The following is a 14,688-nucleotide window of genomic DNA, read 5'->3' as shown; positions in this document are numbered from 1 at the left end:
TAAAATTAGCCCAAAAACTTTCTACAAGCAAAGACTATATATAATTCTAACAATAAATTTATAGAATATGTTATTTATAGAATATGTTGAAGATATTATCCTAAAAATTAATTTCAAATTAAATATATAGTTGAAATTTTGCTACATCAGCTCAGCATCTACCACTTTATTAACTCAATTTTTTTTTCTTTTCTTGGCATTATTAACCCAGTATTTACCATATATATTCTATCATATTTCAAAAAATGATAAATGTTGATCTAGCAAAATCTCAACCATTTAAAATTGAAATCAATGGTTGAAATTGAAGGATATATCTATATGATATAATTAATATTCCAAGAATTCTAGAAAAGCTTAATCCTGAGATTGGATTATAATAAGAACAATCGATTTTCCTTGGACTGCCGTGTATTGCACGCGTTGTCCCGGAGCGTGGTCCCGCAGGGATGTCACGTGGGCCGCACCTGGCACGCTAACTTTTAAATTTTTTTTTTTTGAAAACTCTCTCGCTCACTTTCAAATTAAGCAGACCAACCAATAAAAAATTCAAGAGCCGAAATAGGAGAGTCCCAAAGCCTCGATTTCACAGGTCACCGTTGGTTGTTGACTTAGATTTGCTAGCTCGCTTGCTCTCACAATTATCTTTCTGGGTAATCTCGAATTTCTTGTTTTCTCTTTTTTGTTTTTGTATTGTTTTCTGGGGATTTCTGTGTGATAATTCCTGAAACTTGAACTTGGGTTTGGGATGAATTACTTCTAATGATGGTTTCATAAGTGAGAATTTGGTTTTATTCGAGAATATGCACGAAGCTATGATCTTTTACTTCTGGGTTTTTTTTTTTTTGAATATATTTTTGTTTTTTGTATCGTCTTTCTATGTGATAGTTCGTGAAGCTTGAACATGCGTTGGTAAAGAATTGTTCCTGATGATTGTTTCATTAGTGGGAGTTTGTTTTTATTCGCGAATATGCACGAAGCTGTGATCTTTTTCTTCTGGGTTTTTGTTTTTGAATAAATTCGAACGCGTTATGTTCCTAAGAATTCAAGCTTTATGCTTAATTGTCTCGTTTAGTTTGAATCTTGAGATATGTTGTAGATTAAGGTACGAAAAATTGGATGCTTGGTATCTTATTGGTAGTAAATAGCACCTGAAAAGTTGCAGGGAATTTTTTTAAAGTTGGAACAAGAACAGATTTTTGATACAATTGATGCGAAGTAGATAGGAAAGAGAGGGGTTTGTGCCAATTGATGAGATAAAGACTTTTGATTTTGGGGAAGTTGTAGACTCTTGAGAGCACTTCGAGAAACCAATCAATTTTTTTGATATTTCCCTTTGGGGGTTTTGGCTTGTGCTGGGCACTGGGCCACTGGCTGCGGTAGAGATGATTGAGATTGGATTTGAAGGGGCATATATGTGTTAACCATGGTTTGGGCACAGATATTGGATAAAATGGTGGACCAGGGGTGGTTTTGGTGATCACACGGGAAAATTATCTTATGCTTCTCTTTGAAGCTAAGCAGTTAATTTTGTAGGACTAGAAGTGGAAGGACTTCTAATCCTATGAGGCATTTAGCCTCATATTTGTGTTGGTTTTGGCAATCATATGGGAGTTTGAGGAGTTTTAATGGAGAATGGAGAATATATCTTATGCTTCTTTTTGAAGCTAAACAGTTGCTTAATTTTGTAGGACTAGAAGTGGAGGCACTTCGAACCTATGAGGGGATGTAGCCTTATATTTGTGTTAATTTTTGGATTGGCTTGGTCCCATGGTTTATGGTGTCTCAAACCCTTAAGATTTAATAGGGTGGGTGAGGTCATTGGACTTGAACCACGGAGTATGAGTTGCTTACCAATCTGGAAAAAAAAAAAAAAAAGGTCTATATATGGTACTTATTTAGACATGATAGTTTAACAAAGGAATATTAAGGCCCCGTTTGGTTTGCAGAATAGACCCTTGGATTGGACTAGCTAACACTAGGTATAACTAGTCCTTTGTTTGGTAACACTCTATTCCTGGGAATAGTCTATTCCCATGGGACTACTAATCTCATACACACAGGGTTAGCTAAGCCACTAAAAAATGAGTGGCTTAGCTAATCATTTCCTTTGAAATTAAATTAATTGTGTAAATTGCCAAAAAAAAACTCCACTTGTGGGATGAAATTTCGATCTCTCTCTGATTCTTCTATATTTCTCTCTCTCTCTCTCTCTCTCTCTCTCTCTCTCTATATATATATATATATATATATCTTCGTGTCTCTTTTCCTCTTCTCTATATTTCGTTCTCTCTCTTTTTTTATCTCTCTTTCTATTTTCTCTCTAATTCTTCTGGTACAATTTTTTTTGCAAGTGCAAACGAATTTTTTTTTTTCTATATGCCGTCTCCCTTCTCTGTACGTTTTGCAGTTTTTTTTTTTTTTTTTTTTTAATTCTTTTGATTCTCTTTGCATTCTTCAACTATATTTTTTTGATTTAAGATTGAGTTTGATTCTATTTTCTCCAACTATATTTTTTATATAAATAATTTTGTAAGCGTAATTACAAAAAAAAAAAAAGAAAAAAAAGACCACATACGATATAATTAAAAACAAAAAAGAAAAAGAAATTATAGTGAAGTTGTTTATGTTTAAAAAAAAAAAAAAAAAAGAATGAAAGTCCTTAATAATATAAATAAAATTGTATTTGTATTATAAGGGTATTTTAGGAAATTTGATCACAATATGATTTCATTCACCAACATATTGCATTGTACCAAACGAAAGAATATGATTAGTTAGTTTATTCTAGCGTTACAACCAAACAAAGGAATATGAATAGCTAATCTATTCCACACTCTTCTATTCCCAGTAGTAGCTAATCTTTTTCTAATTGACTAGATCTTCCGCGAACCAAACGAGGCCTAAAGAAAACTTTTATTGAAAAAATAAAAATAATAAAAAGAAAGAAAAATATGTGCAACTGAAGGTGGTGAGAAATCATATGCTGAAAGATGTCTTGTCAGAAAGTTTAGGTTGAAGCTGAATAGTGAACTGGTATAACTTAATCTTAAAAAAAGTGACAAAGGCTTTGTATATTTACAATAAATGCTGAAGTAGTCATTGGGTGCTAGTAAATTTTTGGAGGGAACTTCTTAGTGATTTAGGAATGGAGGAGTGCAGAGATCTTCCATCTCATTATCCTAAAGAAATGGCTGATTCCTATGGATATGAGGGATTTCGTCCCACTAGCTTTCTGGAAATGTTTGTAATATCTGGTGCTTTTTTTGGAGAGATTGGTTGAGTCTGTTTCCTTGGGATGGTTCTGCTCTTTCAAATTTAAATTTAACGTATTAAGGTAGAATTTAGAGCGTGTTTGCAGTTAATGGTAGCTCTGATTAGCAAACTGCAGTCAGGAGTAGTTTGCAAAATGGATTGTTATGAAGCTAGGCGGAGAACATGCTTTTATCTTTTTCTTTTGTGAGTTAGTTGATGGGGTGTTTCGATTCTTTAAAAGTTAAAAGGAGTTTGAGGCATCAAGGGTTCTCTTATTTTTAGTTGATGGGGTGTTATTCAAATTAGTTGCTAGGTCAGTGCCAGTCTAAATTGAATATCTATTTGACTGGTACGAGGATGTAAGTCAACTTTATCAAGTTTGAACAATTCTAAATTAAATTTTTTTTGAGGTCAAATTATGATTACTTATAACTTATGTGTGAATGAATAGTTTTACTTTTTGCTCTATGCATTTTAGTAATCGACTCCCTTGTTATTGTTTTTGGGTATCTTTTCCTTTGAGATCACTAATTTTCCAAATTGTGTCTAAATACTTGCTGAACAAGCAGATTGTTGGTTTATGGATAACTCAGTTTCTGGAAACGAGACTTCTGAGGAGGTGACTCGAGAGTCACTTATTGCCATTTCTTATTCTCTACCAGATAAGGACCCCACTTCAGAACTCTTGTCTGAAAAGGTGAATGGTGAGCTTGTTGGAGGGACTGATTGCACTGGAGAAGAAAAGCACAGGTCTAACCTGATTTCTATTTCCTACACGCAGTCACCAGATACTGGGGTTCTACCTGTTACACCAGAAGGGCTACCTGCTACGCCAGCAGAACGCAAGGGTTAGCCTGGACAGCATGTCCTGTCTAATGAATACTGTGGTATGTTGTGCTGTAGAACTGTACTAACAATATTAAGCGCATGGATACGGTCAATGGGTGATACCCTATATGTTTTTCTGAAAGTTGATGTTGTTGTAAAATAAAACTCATACAGAATTGTGCACTGTTTTGAGGGGAAGCTTTGTTTGGGCCAAAAATAGCATCTTCCTTGCTATTTCCTTCTTTCATTTTACCACTTTCTTCTTCAAATTGTAAATGCTTGTTTTTTATTTTTTGTTAGATATTTGATCTTTCCTGCTCTTGGGGTGTGTGTTCGTGTGTGTCAAAATTTAAATTAAGTGCCTTGGCTTTATAGACTGTTGTGATTGGTATTTCTTTTTAACACCCACACACACTTGCACACGTTTAAATTGATATTTTGTTGAGCCCTTTATTGAATTATGTCTTTTATATTCTTATCATGCATGCTAAATTTCACGCCAATATGATGTTATTTAACCCAATTTAAAATTCATTTTGTTAGTATATTTATAAAATGTGAAGAAATTGAGCATCTCTTAGTTGTGGTAGTTTTTAATCCCCAATTATTTTGATATTTGTCAAGCAATGACAACCTTATAAAATCATACAATTTAATGGTGGGTTTGCTGAATAATGATCCCTATGAGAAGCTGTTTAAGTGGTTTCATAGAGTAAAACAGTTACATCAGGTGTAACTTGAATCTAACCCCATATATATCATTGACTCATTAAATGTTGTAATTTGATTTATAGGTATGTGACAAAGACCATTGCAAATGCAATGAATATTTCTTGGACTCTTTACTATTTCTTCTTGTCAGTTTTCATACGGGAGAGAAGAAAGAATTGTATATTGCTCTCTCAAGAGGTGGTGCACTATAGTAGAGAAAATTACTTGTAAATTTTTTGGTTTTTTATGCTTTGCAAGAGTTTGGAGGCTTGTACTTGTTTTGTTGTGGGCTATAATCAAGAAATCAAGATGTACTTATTAGTAGAAGCATTGTTCCTGGTGCAGATTTTGTTTTCAACTAAACTTGTGTTTAGAATTTCAACTTTCTCTGTTTTAGTTTTTTTTTTTTTTTTTTTTTATAAAGTTTCATTTGGAGATGGAATATGCAATAATTGTGGATAACTTGTACAGTTTAATATCTGCCAAAATGCCTTTGCTTGGACTGATACCTTGGCAAATCTTTGAAGTTTTGTACTGCTATATGGGTTTTCTGTACACTTTGCTGCCTGAATGACTGCTCTTCGATCTCTGTCAGTATAAATGTTTGTAAATGAATGACTTCTTAATTTCCTTCAGCAGGGCATTGTTGTACACTTTTTTGTTTGGTAATGTGAAAATTTATTTGTTTCAAAAGATAAATACAAATTTTTTCCAAGCAAGTACAAGAAAACTTCAAAAGTATTAAAAGTGGAGTCTCTTAGAGTTAGCTCAGGCTAACCTTTAAAATGCCTGTGAAGGGTTGGACATGGGCCAAAGCTTGATCGAAAATGTTATTTTGCTCACCGGCCAAGAAAATGGCCACCGTGATACTGGAGGGTGGCACTGGTACTAGTTGGGCTAAGATAGTTAGAGAAGATGTCCATGGCGGTGTTCGGAGATGATGGTGCTTCACGGTTAATGCATAAAGGGCATCGTTGTTTAAAGTCTACATTAGCCATAGATTTGTCTCTCGAGTTGGAGATAGGGGTGAAAAGGCGGTTACAGTTAGTGGTTATTGGCTAAAACTACTAACTGTAACTAGGCAGTTTGTAACTCGAATAACCGCTAACAGCTTTTTTTTAAAAAAAAAATTAAGAACAAACATTTATATATATATATGCGGTTAACGGTTAGCAGTTCGATTTTCTACCTTTTTACCCCTAGTTGAAGTGGACGCACGAAAAAATTTAATAACAAACGTCAAGAAAGCATGATAAAAGATTGTGAAAATAAAAAATTTAAAAACAAATGTCAAGAAAGCATGATAAAAGATTGTGAAAATCAAAAATTTAAAAACAAACGTCAAGAAAGCATGATAAAAGATTGTGAAAATAAAAAATTTGCATAAGCATAAGAGCCATACCTAAAATTGGGTACCTTTTGGTGAATGGAGCTACTAAAACTTTTTCCTTCTCCTTTTTGTTTTTTCTTATCAAAATAAAAACATTATGCACATAAAATTGTAATATTTTGGGGTAACTTTATTGAAGACCCATAAACTTTCACCTGATTTGATAAACTTCAACTAAACTTTAAAATCTTTCAATTTTGACTCCTAAACTTTCAATTGCTCTCAATGTGAACTACTCCGTCAATTTTAGCCGTTAAAAAAAATACAAAAAAGCCCAAAATATTCAAGATTTTTGTTTTTTTTTTTTAAATAATAATTAAAAAAAAAAACGTTTTGAAAGTTGAAATTTTATAAAAAAGTCATGGGTTTAAACATTATTTAACGTTTAAAATATGATGGAGGGGTCCAAATTGAAAGCAATTGAAAGTTCAGGAGACTAAATTGAGAGATTTTAAAGTTTAGGAAGGGTTTATCAAATCGAATTAAAGTTCAGGGGTCATAAATAAAGTTACTCCTAATATTTTTGAAAGCACCAATTCATATTGTGATAATTGTAGTCTACCGATCCAAATATTGCCATCATTGCAAATCTTGGTTGAAAGATTTTTCTTCAGTGGGTGAAGACTCTATATATGAAAAACTTGCTGTTATTTTTTCTTCTTCTTTTTATCTTTGTAAAAAGTTATTATTACGAGGTTGACAATGTAGATTCGATCAATGTAGAAGCTACTATTTTTTTTATTTTTTTATTTTTGTCCTTTATTCTCGACTTAAAGAGGAGGCAGTGGCAAAGGTGATAATCGGAGAATTGTGAGAGGTTCTCCTACTTGATTAAGAGAGCTCTTACTTGCAAGGCCGTATCAGTAGAGCACAATGGCTACCTAGCTGTAAGGGAGCTCAATAGCTACCTTATTGTAGACTTAAGGTTTGTTATTATAGTTAAGTAGTGTCAAGGATATTGACATTTTTTAGGAGTCTTCTACTGAAAACATAATATGATATATTAATATATCATATATTGGGAAATATTTAACACGGTCTAAGTCCAATTATGCTTTATTAATCACTCACATTTGTTACATATTTCCAATTTTAGACTTAAAACTTTTTTATATTCATACGAATATATTCAACAATCTCAACTTCGTGTCTTAGTCTACCATCATATGTACATTCCCCCTTGAACAAAAGCGTTATTAATCTTGTGGGTTGTGATCACTAGAATCACTTATGTGGATTATCTAGGTTTATCCTTGTCATACATCATACATGTTTGTCCGACTCTAATTGTGAAAGAGACCCATTATTCATGCATATTCATGGTCCAACTTCAATTGTAAAAAAAAACCCCACTATTATCCACCGCATTGCACGCTATTATTGTCTTTAGAACAACTTGAGTGGATTATGTGGACTTCACTTTCTAACTACGAAAAGGACCTTTATCATTGACCATATTGCTATACTCTCATTGGAACAAAAGTTCTACCAATCTTTTAGGTTGTCTCTAGGATCATTTGTGTGGGTTATTTCCTAGGTTTTATTTATGTATTGCACTTCCCAAGTGTAAAAGGGATCCATTATCTATGCATGTGCACGGTCTCCGCTCCCAACTAAAACGTAGACTGCATCGACCATACCGCACACAACTATTGGCTAATTTGGCTCTATAATTACCATTTGATAGAGTGATTGTGTAACACGTCTAGTGAAATAAAAATATAAGATAAAAGGCAGGCTAGAGATTGAGATCGTTTGTCTCCTCTCGCTCTTCTTTGACTCCACTTTTGCATAATGCATATTGAGACCACTATACATTGTAAAACACTAAAATACCAAAGAAATTGACCTCATCCAATAATCCAATTGACCTTATCCAATGAGATTTTAAAATGGCAAAGGTCCCAGATTATTGGAAAAGCTCTCATAATTGACCTCATCCATTATTTTTTTTATTGTTAAAAGTTTTTTAAAATAATCAGAAATACTTGATGCAAGGCCTAGAAGTTCTACACATGTCAGTAGGAGAAATTCCCCAAATATATATATTATGAAAAAATAAAAATGTATGAAAATTGGAAATGGGTCATGGGTCATGGGAACGTACAAAAGTCGTTCATGGCGATAATATATTTGCAGAAGAGCTTTGGCATTGGTTCCTCAATCACATGGTGTCGTTTACAATCTTCTGAGACAGCATTGGGTTCCTCCCACCGTCGTCCAACAAAAATCAACCTTAATTTGACCGATTGATTAATTAGTCAGTATTAGATTTGTCGTTTAGCATATACAATATGCTAAGCTACACAAAATGGAAACCGTTTAACATGATAAATTAAATCACCATGCCTCCTCGTCAAAGGGAGAGATCAGGTATACCGGCCGGCGGCCGGCGGCCGGCCGCTTAGCTGTAAAGGCCGGCGATCGAATATACTTAATTTTAGCTCGCCGGAGTTCTATTTTCCTTAATTTGTTGCGGATGGTACGTTGCTGCCGGCCTTCATGATCAACCCATAATGAGGCTGAATTAAAGGATTCTTTTTTTGTATTTTTAGATCCTGATTCTTTTTCCTTTACTACAACTTTTCCATCAAGATTATTATCTTAAGAGTTGACTTTATATTTAATGTTAGCATCGATTTCAAATTAAATGAATATTATTTATTTATTTATAGTCACAATTTAAAGTCAGCACGATACTGTGTTATTTAAATTTGTTGAAAGACATGCCAACATTTTATTTTATATACACAGTTAGATACATAAACATTAAATCATGATCATGAATTGGGCCGATCCTTATTCCAGGGATTTAGGATTTAACAGAGTATTAATTAATGTGTTTTTTTTTTTAATGGAAAGTATTAATAACATGTTAGTATATTAACGTATATATATATTTCCTAACCTATGTCTTATATTTAGATAAAAGGAAAAAAAAAAAAAAAATTCCCCCAACCCAGTTTAAAGGAAAATTATGTCCTTTATATTATCACTTTTTAACTGTGATGAGTGACACATGGCCATTAGACCATGTACCAAGATGATCCAGTCACACTATATTGGATACACCATGTCATTGACACATCAGCTAGAACTAAAAATGAAAAAAACCAACCCCTCTATTGTAGGAGGGTGGCCTTGCGGCCGTCCTATCTATTGTGTGAGGGGTGATTGTGCATCAACTCTATCCATTGTACGTATCATGGGACTAATTGCCGCCCTCACCTCTATTTGTCATGAGAGAAGGTCGCCGCGGCGACCCCCCATCCTACAATAGATTTTGTGCAATATGCTGCACTTTGATAAAGTTTTCCATTTGTGGGATATATCTCCCAATAATTCTAAGCATTATTGTTCGTAATCAAGGAAAAAAAAGGTGAGCATTATTCCTTCTGTCTCTACACTTTATGGGGGGGCTGGTGGAAAATGGTGACAGACCAAACTAGATGTTGATCAACATCTAATCACATATGTTTGAGTAGGAATTCCACTAATTTTGTCACATATTTACAGATTCTAGAGGATCTGAAGACCATGATACGTAATTGAGTTTGGTTGATGAACTTCGATCTTTCTCTTCATTTTCTTTTCAAAGATTTATTGTATGTGGACGGCCTAGCTAATCTAACTTTGATTTAATAGGCATTGCGTCATTGCTTTTTTAGTGGATGCTCAAATCTTCATTATTTATATAAGACTAGAACGATTTCCCCTTCAAAAACATTATTTATGATCACTAAATTTCCGTTGACTATTTATGATCACTAAATTTCCATTGACTATTAAGTTATATATATATATATATATTGTAGCTGTGTTGCTTTATGTGTATACAAATATATACTAGCCTTTTATTGTGATACATGCAAGTTCAGATTAAAAAAAAAAAAAAAAAAAGAATATTTCTATGCTCCGATGCCCAATTCAATATACTATGAATAATGCTGATTTTTTTTTAAAATTTTTTTAATTAAAAGGATAAGAGAGGGTGACAAACTGTGATTATTATATCTGAGTGTGATCATAATAACACCTACCCGTTGGAAACTATTCAGGAGAAACATAGACGACGGGAACCGCATACACTCTTTCAAGACCAATTAAACTGTAGTTTGACTTAGCTCCACCAGGACTTGTGTTATATCTCTCGATACTTAATACTAGTATCTCAAATTATCTTGTTTTAGCCCACACTCAGTATATAAGAGCATTCCACATCCATTTCTTTTAAATTTTCTTCAAATTTTGAAGAATGATCCAACTTTTATCTATTTTGAAGAATCACTTTTGAAAAATGGTACCCTACATTCCATTCCTTACTTTTTCTCTACTTTACCCCACTTTTTGAAGCTTTTGTAGGAAGAGTTTTTTATTAAGCTTAAGAAAGAGAAATGAATAAAATAAAAGAATAAGGATCACTGAAGTATTTTCTTTAAAATAAAGGATGAGTAAGAAAGTGTTTGATGGATTTTAAGGTGTGGTTCTTCAATTTTTTTTTTTTTTTTTTTTTTTTTATCAATTTGGTTCGAACTTAGTTTTTAAAATAATTTTAAAAAATTATCAGTGTAATGCAAGTTCTGGTAAGGGTGTTAGAAATTTGAATAAAGACGGTTGTAGTACTCCAGATTAACCAAATTGAATTGTTGAGACATTATGTGGACAAATGTTATAAGTCCAATTGTGCCTAATCTTTTTGGGGTTTAACGTAGATGCGGCTAATGCATTCTTGGATTATAATAAATGGTACCTGAGTTAACATATTAACACTGCGCAATGCTAAGGCACTACAACACAATGCGAATCTTAATGAGGATGTTAGTAATTTTAGTGAAGGAGAATGTAATGTCTTAGATTGGATTAAACTAAATTAGTTCTACATTGGTTATATATTAGGTGAAACTAGACTATATACCCAATTCTATAAGAGCCTCACTAATTAAGAACTAGTTCTTTTGGAATATATATCACAAAAATGTAATAATCAAGCATATATTCTTTTTTATTTCTCTCTTGCTAATATCTACAAGCATTGCAATGATGAAATCGACAATCATAGACGATATATAAATGATATTAGGTTTGTTTTGTAACAGCTTATAAGGTTTTTTTCATAGCAAAAAAAATAAAGGTATTAACAAACAATTGAAAATACAGAACACTCGAAACTGCTTTTACTTTCATGTCACATTACAACCAAAAAAAAACAAAAAACGCACTCTAAAAATTTTACTTTTGAAAAGATAAAACAATCTTGATGCATTAACGGGGGACAAAAATACCTTTACAAATTAACTTTTGGCCCCCTAATTTTTTTTTATTTTTTTTATTTTATCCCAAAACTAAATATTCTAGTTCCGCCCTTGAGCACTAGCTAGATATTTCTTGCTGAAAAATAATAGAGTTATCTCGTAGGTATATACAAATAGCACCTTAAAATGAATGATTAATTACAAGGAATGGCAACACTATTATAGTCAGTATACTTCTGTTCCATGTACATGCATGAGATAATGGACATTTTCTAAAAGACTAAAACTAGTGGTTGCAAGTCATAACACACAAGACCTTGCAAAAGGCATATATTATATGTTCCCCAAAGTGACAACATAAACAAGGTTTCATGGTTATTTCAAATCCTTCTTTTGGATCATGCTTTTCCTATTCTGGTGATTTTGATTGCCATTTTATTCAACCGCACACACATTTATGGAATAGTTCATCCGTTAAAGATGCATGCATTTGTGATGTAGCAGATAGCGTGAAAGATAAAGAACATAATCAACAACGTCACGTACAAGCCAAAGCAATCTTAATGCCTAATTAATGTAAACCACTTTGGTTTTCATTGATGCCCTGATGGTTAAAAGAATGCACGTGAGAATTATATGCATTTTGAACGCTTTCAATTTAATAGACAAGAAATTTCTCCGGGAAGAAAAATTTATTTATTTATTTATTTATTATTATTTTTTTTTTTGGCGGGTTCGAAAAAAGTTTATGTCAAGTTGTATTGCTGCAATTAAGCACAGATTGATTGAAAGAAATTTTAGGCCCAACATGGACGGCAAGTATATGCCAATGGAAAAATAATGAAGGAAGTAATTAGAGCAAGGCAGGTCCACCCTGAGCTTGATTTCCAAGACATAGTGCCCCACAAGACAGGAAAATTAGCTTAAATCTTTTCGAAAAAAATAAAAAAAAGGAAAATACATTTTAGCTCGGAATTATCTACTCTCATTTGCATTTTTAACCTCAATATTTAAAAAGTGATACTTTACCCCCCCCCCCCAAAAAAAAAAAACTTTCAAATTGTTGCAATTCTACCCTTTTTTCTTTTTTTTTCAAAATGCCTCCATCCCAAGTTTTTTTTTTTTAAAAAAAAAATTAAAAAATTAAGGAGTGGCCGGAGAAACAAAAAAAAGTCAGAATTGTCGAATTGCAACAATTTGGAAGTTGGAGGGGGGGGGTAAAGTGTCACTTTTTAAAAATTGAGGTTAAAAGTGCAAATGAATGGATAGTTCAGGGGGGTAAAATGTATTCCCCCCCCAAAAAAAGAGCTTAAAGCTTTAAAATTAATTTAATTTTAAAAAGTTAAATAAACTTGTCTATATACTGATTTTATTTTGAAGCTGAAATAAATTATTTTCTTTTCTTGAAATTAAAAGTTCAAGATTTATTTGGGTAGCTTGTTTAAATCCTTAGAGAGAAATATAATTTTGTTTAAATATTGTGACAAAAATAATTAATTTTTCGAATAACTAAGAAGCAAAAAAGAAAAGAATAACATGTTGATTAGTTTGTACTAATCAATATATTCTGAATTTTCTTTTTCGTGATAATTTTACATTACCACTAACCAAAAACGCCAATATTTGATATTTATACTCAAACTAAGCCTTCCATGCTACTTCTATTTTATAGCTAGACCTTTGATAATTCTTAATAAGGGTAAGAACAAATTTTATTCACTAAAAAATAATATTCTTCATTTATATTTAGAGCATGTTTAAGAAACAAATATTGATTCCACTATGTTATTATTATTATCTTTTAGGAGAAACTTCACTTACTCACTTGAATTGTCACCCATTTTGCAATGTCCCACCTAAAGTTCAAAACCTTTCAATTTAGTGTATTTAACTTTTAATTTTTTTTAATGTCCCTTCTCTATTAGGATTTTTCGTTAAATCCCAACAAAATTTCCAAAATGCCCCCCCTCTTTTATAGAAAAAATACATTTTTTTTTTTGCAGAGACTTAGGCATTTGTATTTTTGTAAATACTGTTACATTCGGACCAACGCTTTAATATTTGCAATTTTTTTTCTTTTTTTTTTCCTAAAATAAATGGGGGTATTTTGGAAAAAGTTAATGGAGGGGTGAGATTGCAAACAATTGAAAGATAAATACACTAAATTGAGAGAAATTGAACTTTAGGAGGACATTACAAAAATGATGATAATTCAGGGGGGTAAAGTGAAGTTTCTCCTATTTATTATGACCGAAACCCTTAAGGCAGAGTCATTTCGTGTACCTATCGCTTGAAAGGTAAACTCCGAACCTATACAATAATACAAGTTGCTCCCACATGGATCGGATAAGATTAATTTTGTTGCGAATTGACCCAAAAAATTGTTTCCACCAAAAGAAATTTGAACCTTAAAACCATTTTACAAGGCTTTATATCCCCTTCACGCGGCTAATGTTTTGAGCTAAGGTGAAGGCAATTTGAAAAGCGAGGGAAAGATTTTAAATAACTTTTAGTTAGTGGAAGGCAATGGATGGATTTACTTCATTGCCATATGGGACAACATTTTCATACCTCTTTAAGCAATATATCATCCATTCATATCCTTTTTGGGTGACATCTTTCATAGGAAATTGTAGCTCATCCTAAAGTGGTAACATGGCACATTGCCAGGTGGCACGTGCTACCGCTAAATCTGATTTTTTCTTTCAATTTTTTTGTTTGAATAGCTAGCGATGCAGATAAAAAATATGTGAGAATCTCTATAAGATTCATTTGTTTTAACCGTTCAAACAAGTAGGTTTCATAACTGTTATTTCTAATAATTCAGACAACAAAATTGTCAGAATCTATGTCCATTGTTACGTATGCAAACATGGTTTATTTACTCTTTTTTTTTTTTTTTTTAAGAAAATCATGCTTATGTACAAGATTGAATGCATAGTAGTAAATATATTTCTTCTAAAGTATGAAATGAAAGACAAAGTATTAATATTTAGTAATGTTCTTGTTACTAGCTTGCCATATGTCAGTTGTACAGACAACTTAGAGGATTCATAGGTGATTTTTCAAGTTTAAAGTTGACCATGGTTCCTTTAGTTAAAAATTTTGGTTCTTTGTGTTTTATTTTTCCTTCTTAAAATAAAAATATTAAAAATACAAAATGGTTTTCACCTTTAAATCACATCATAATATTTTTTCAAACAAAAAACAAAAATATCCCTAAAGAGTTTGGCCTCAAAACCACTTCATTTT

General features: G+C 32.3%; 1 protein-coding gene across 2 annotated transcripts in view; it reads left to right on the top strand.

Moving 5' to 3' along the window:
• LOC132168006 (uncharacterized) overlaps positions 1–5,142 on the top strand; it is a 17,284-nt gene extending 12,142 nt beyond the window's left edge. The window contains exons 2-3 of one of the 2 annotated variants that reach the window (XM_059579066.1): positions 3,825–4,142; positions 4,878–5,142. In XM_059579066.1, the coding sequence (XP_059435049.1) occupies positions 3,825–4,108 (284 nt within the window). In that variant the 3' untranslated portion in view covers positions 4,109–4,142; positions 4,878–5,142. Of the gene's footprint in view, positions 1–3,824; positions 4,331–4,877 lie in introns of those variants that run through there. The other variant, XM_059579067.1, reaches the window with a different exon arrangement.
• The last annotated feature ends 9,546 nt before the right edge of the window (positions 5,143–14,688 follow it).

The sequence above is a fragment of the Corylus avellana genome, chromosome ca1, assembly GCF_901000735.1.
Source record: "Corylus avellana chromosome ca1, CavTom2PMs-1.0".
Classification (NCBI taxonomy): Eukaryota; Viridiplantae; Streptophyta; class Magnoliopsida; order Fagales; family Betulaceae; genus Corylus; species Corylus avellana.
Note: the sequence above shows the minus strand (reverse complement) of the source record. Positions and strands in the feature narration are given on the sequence as shown.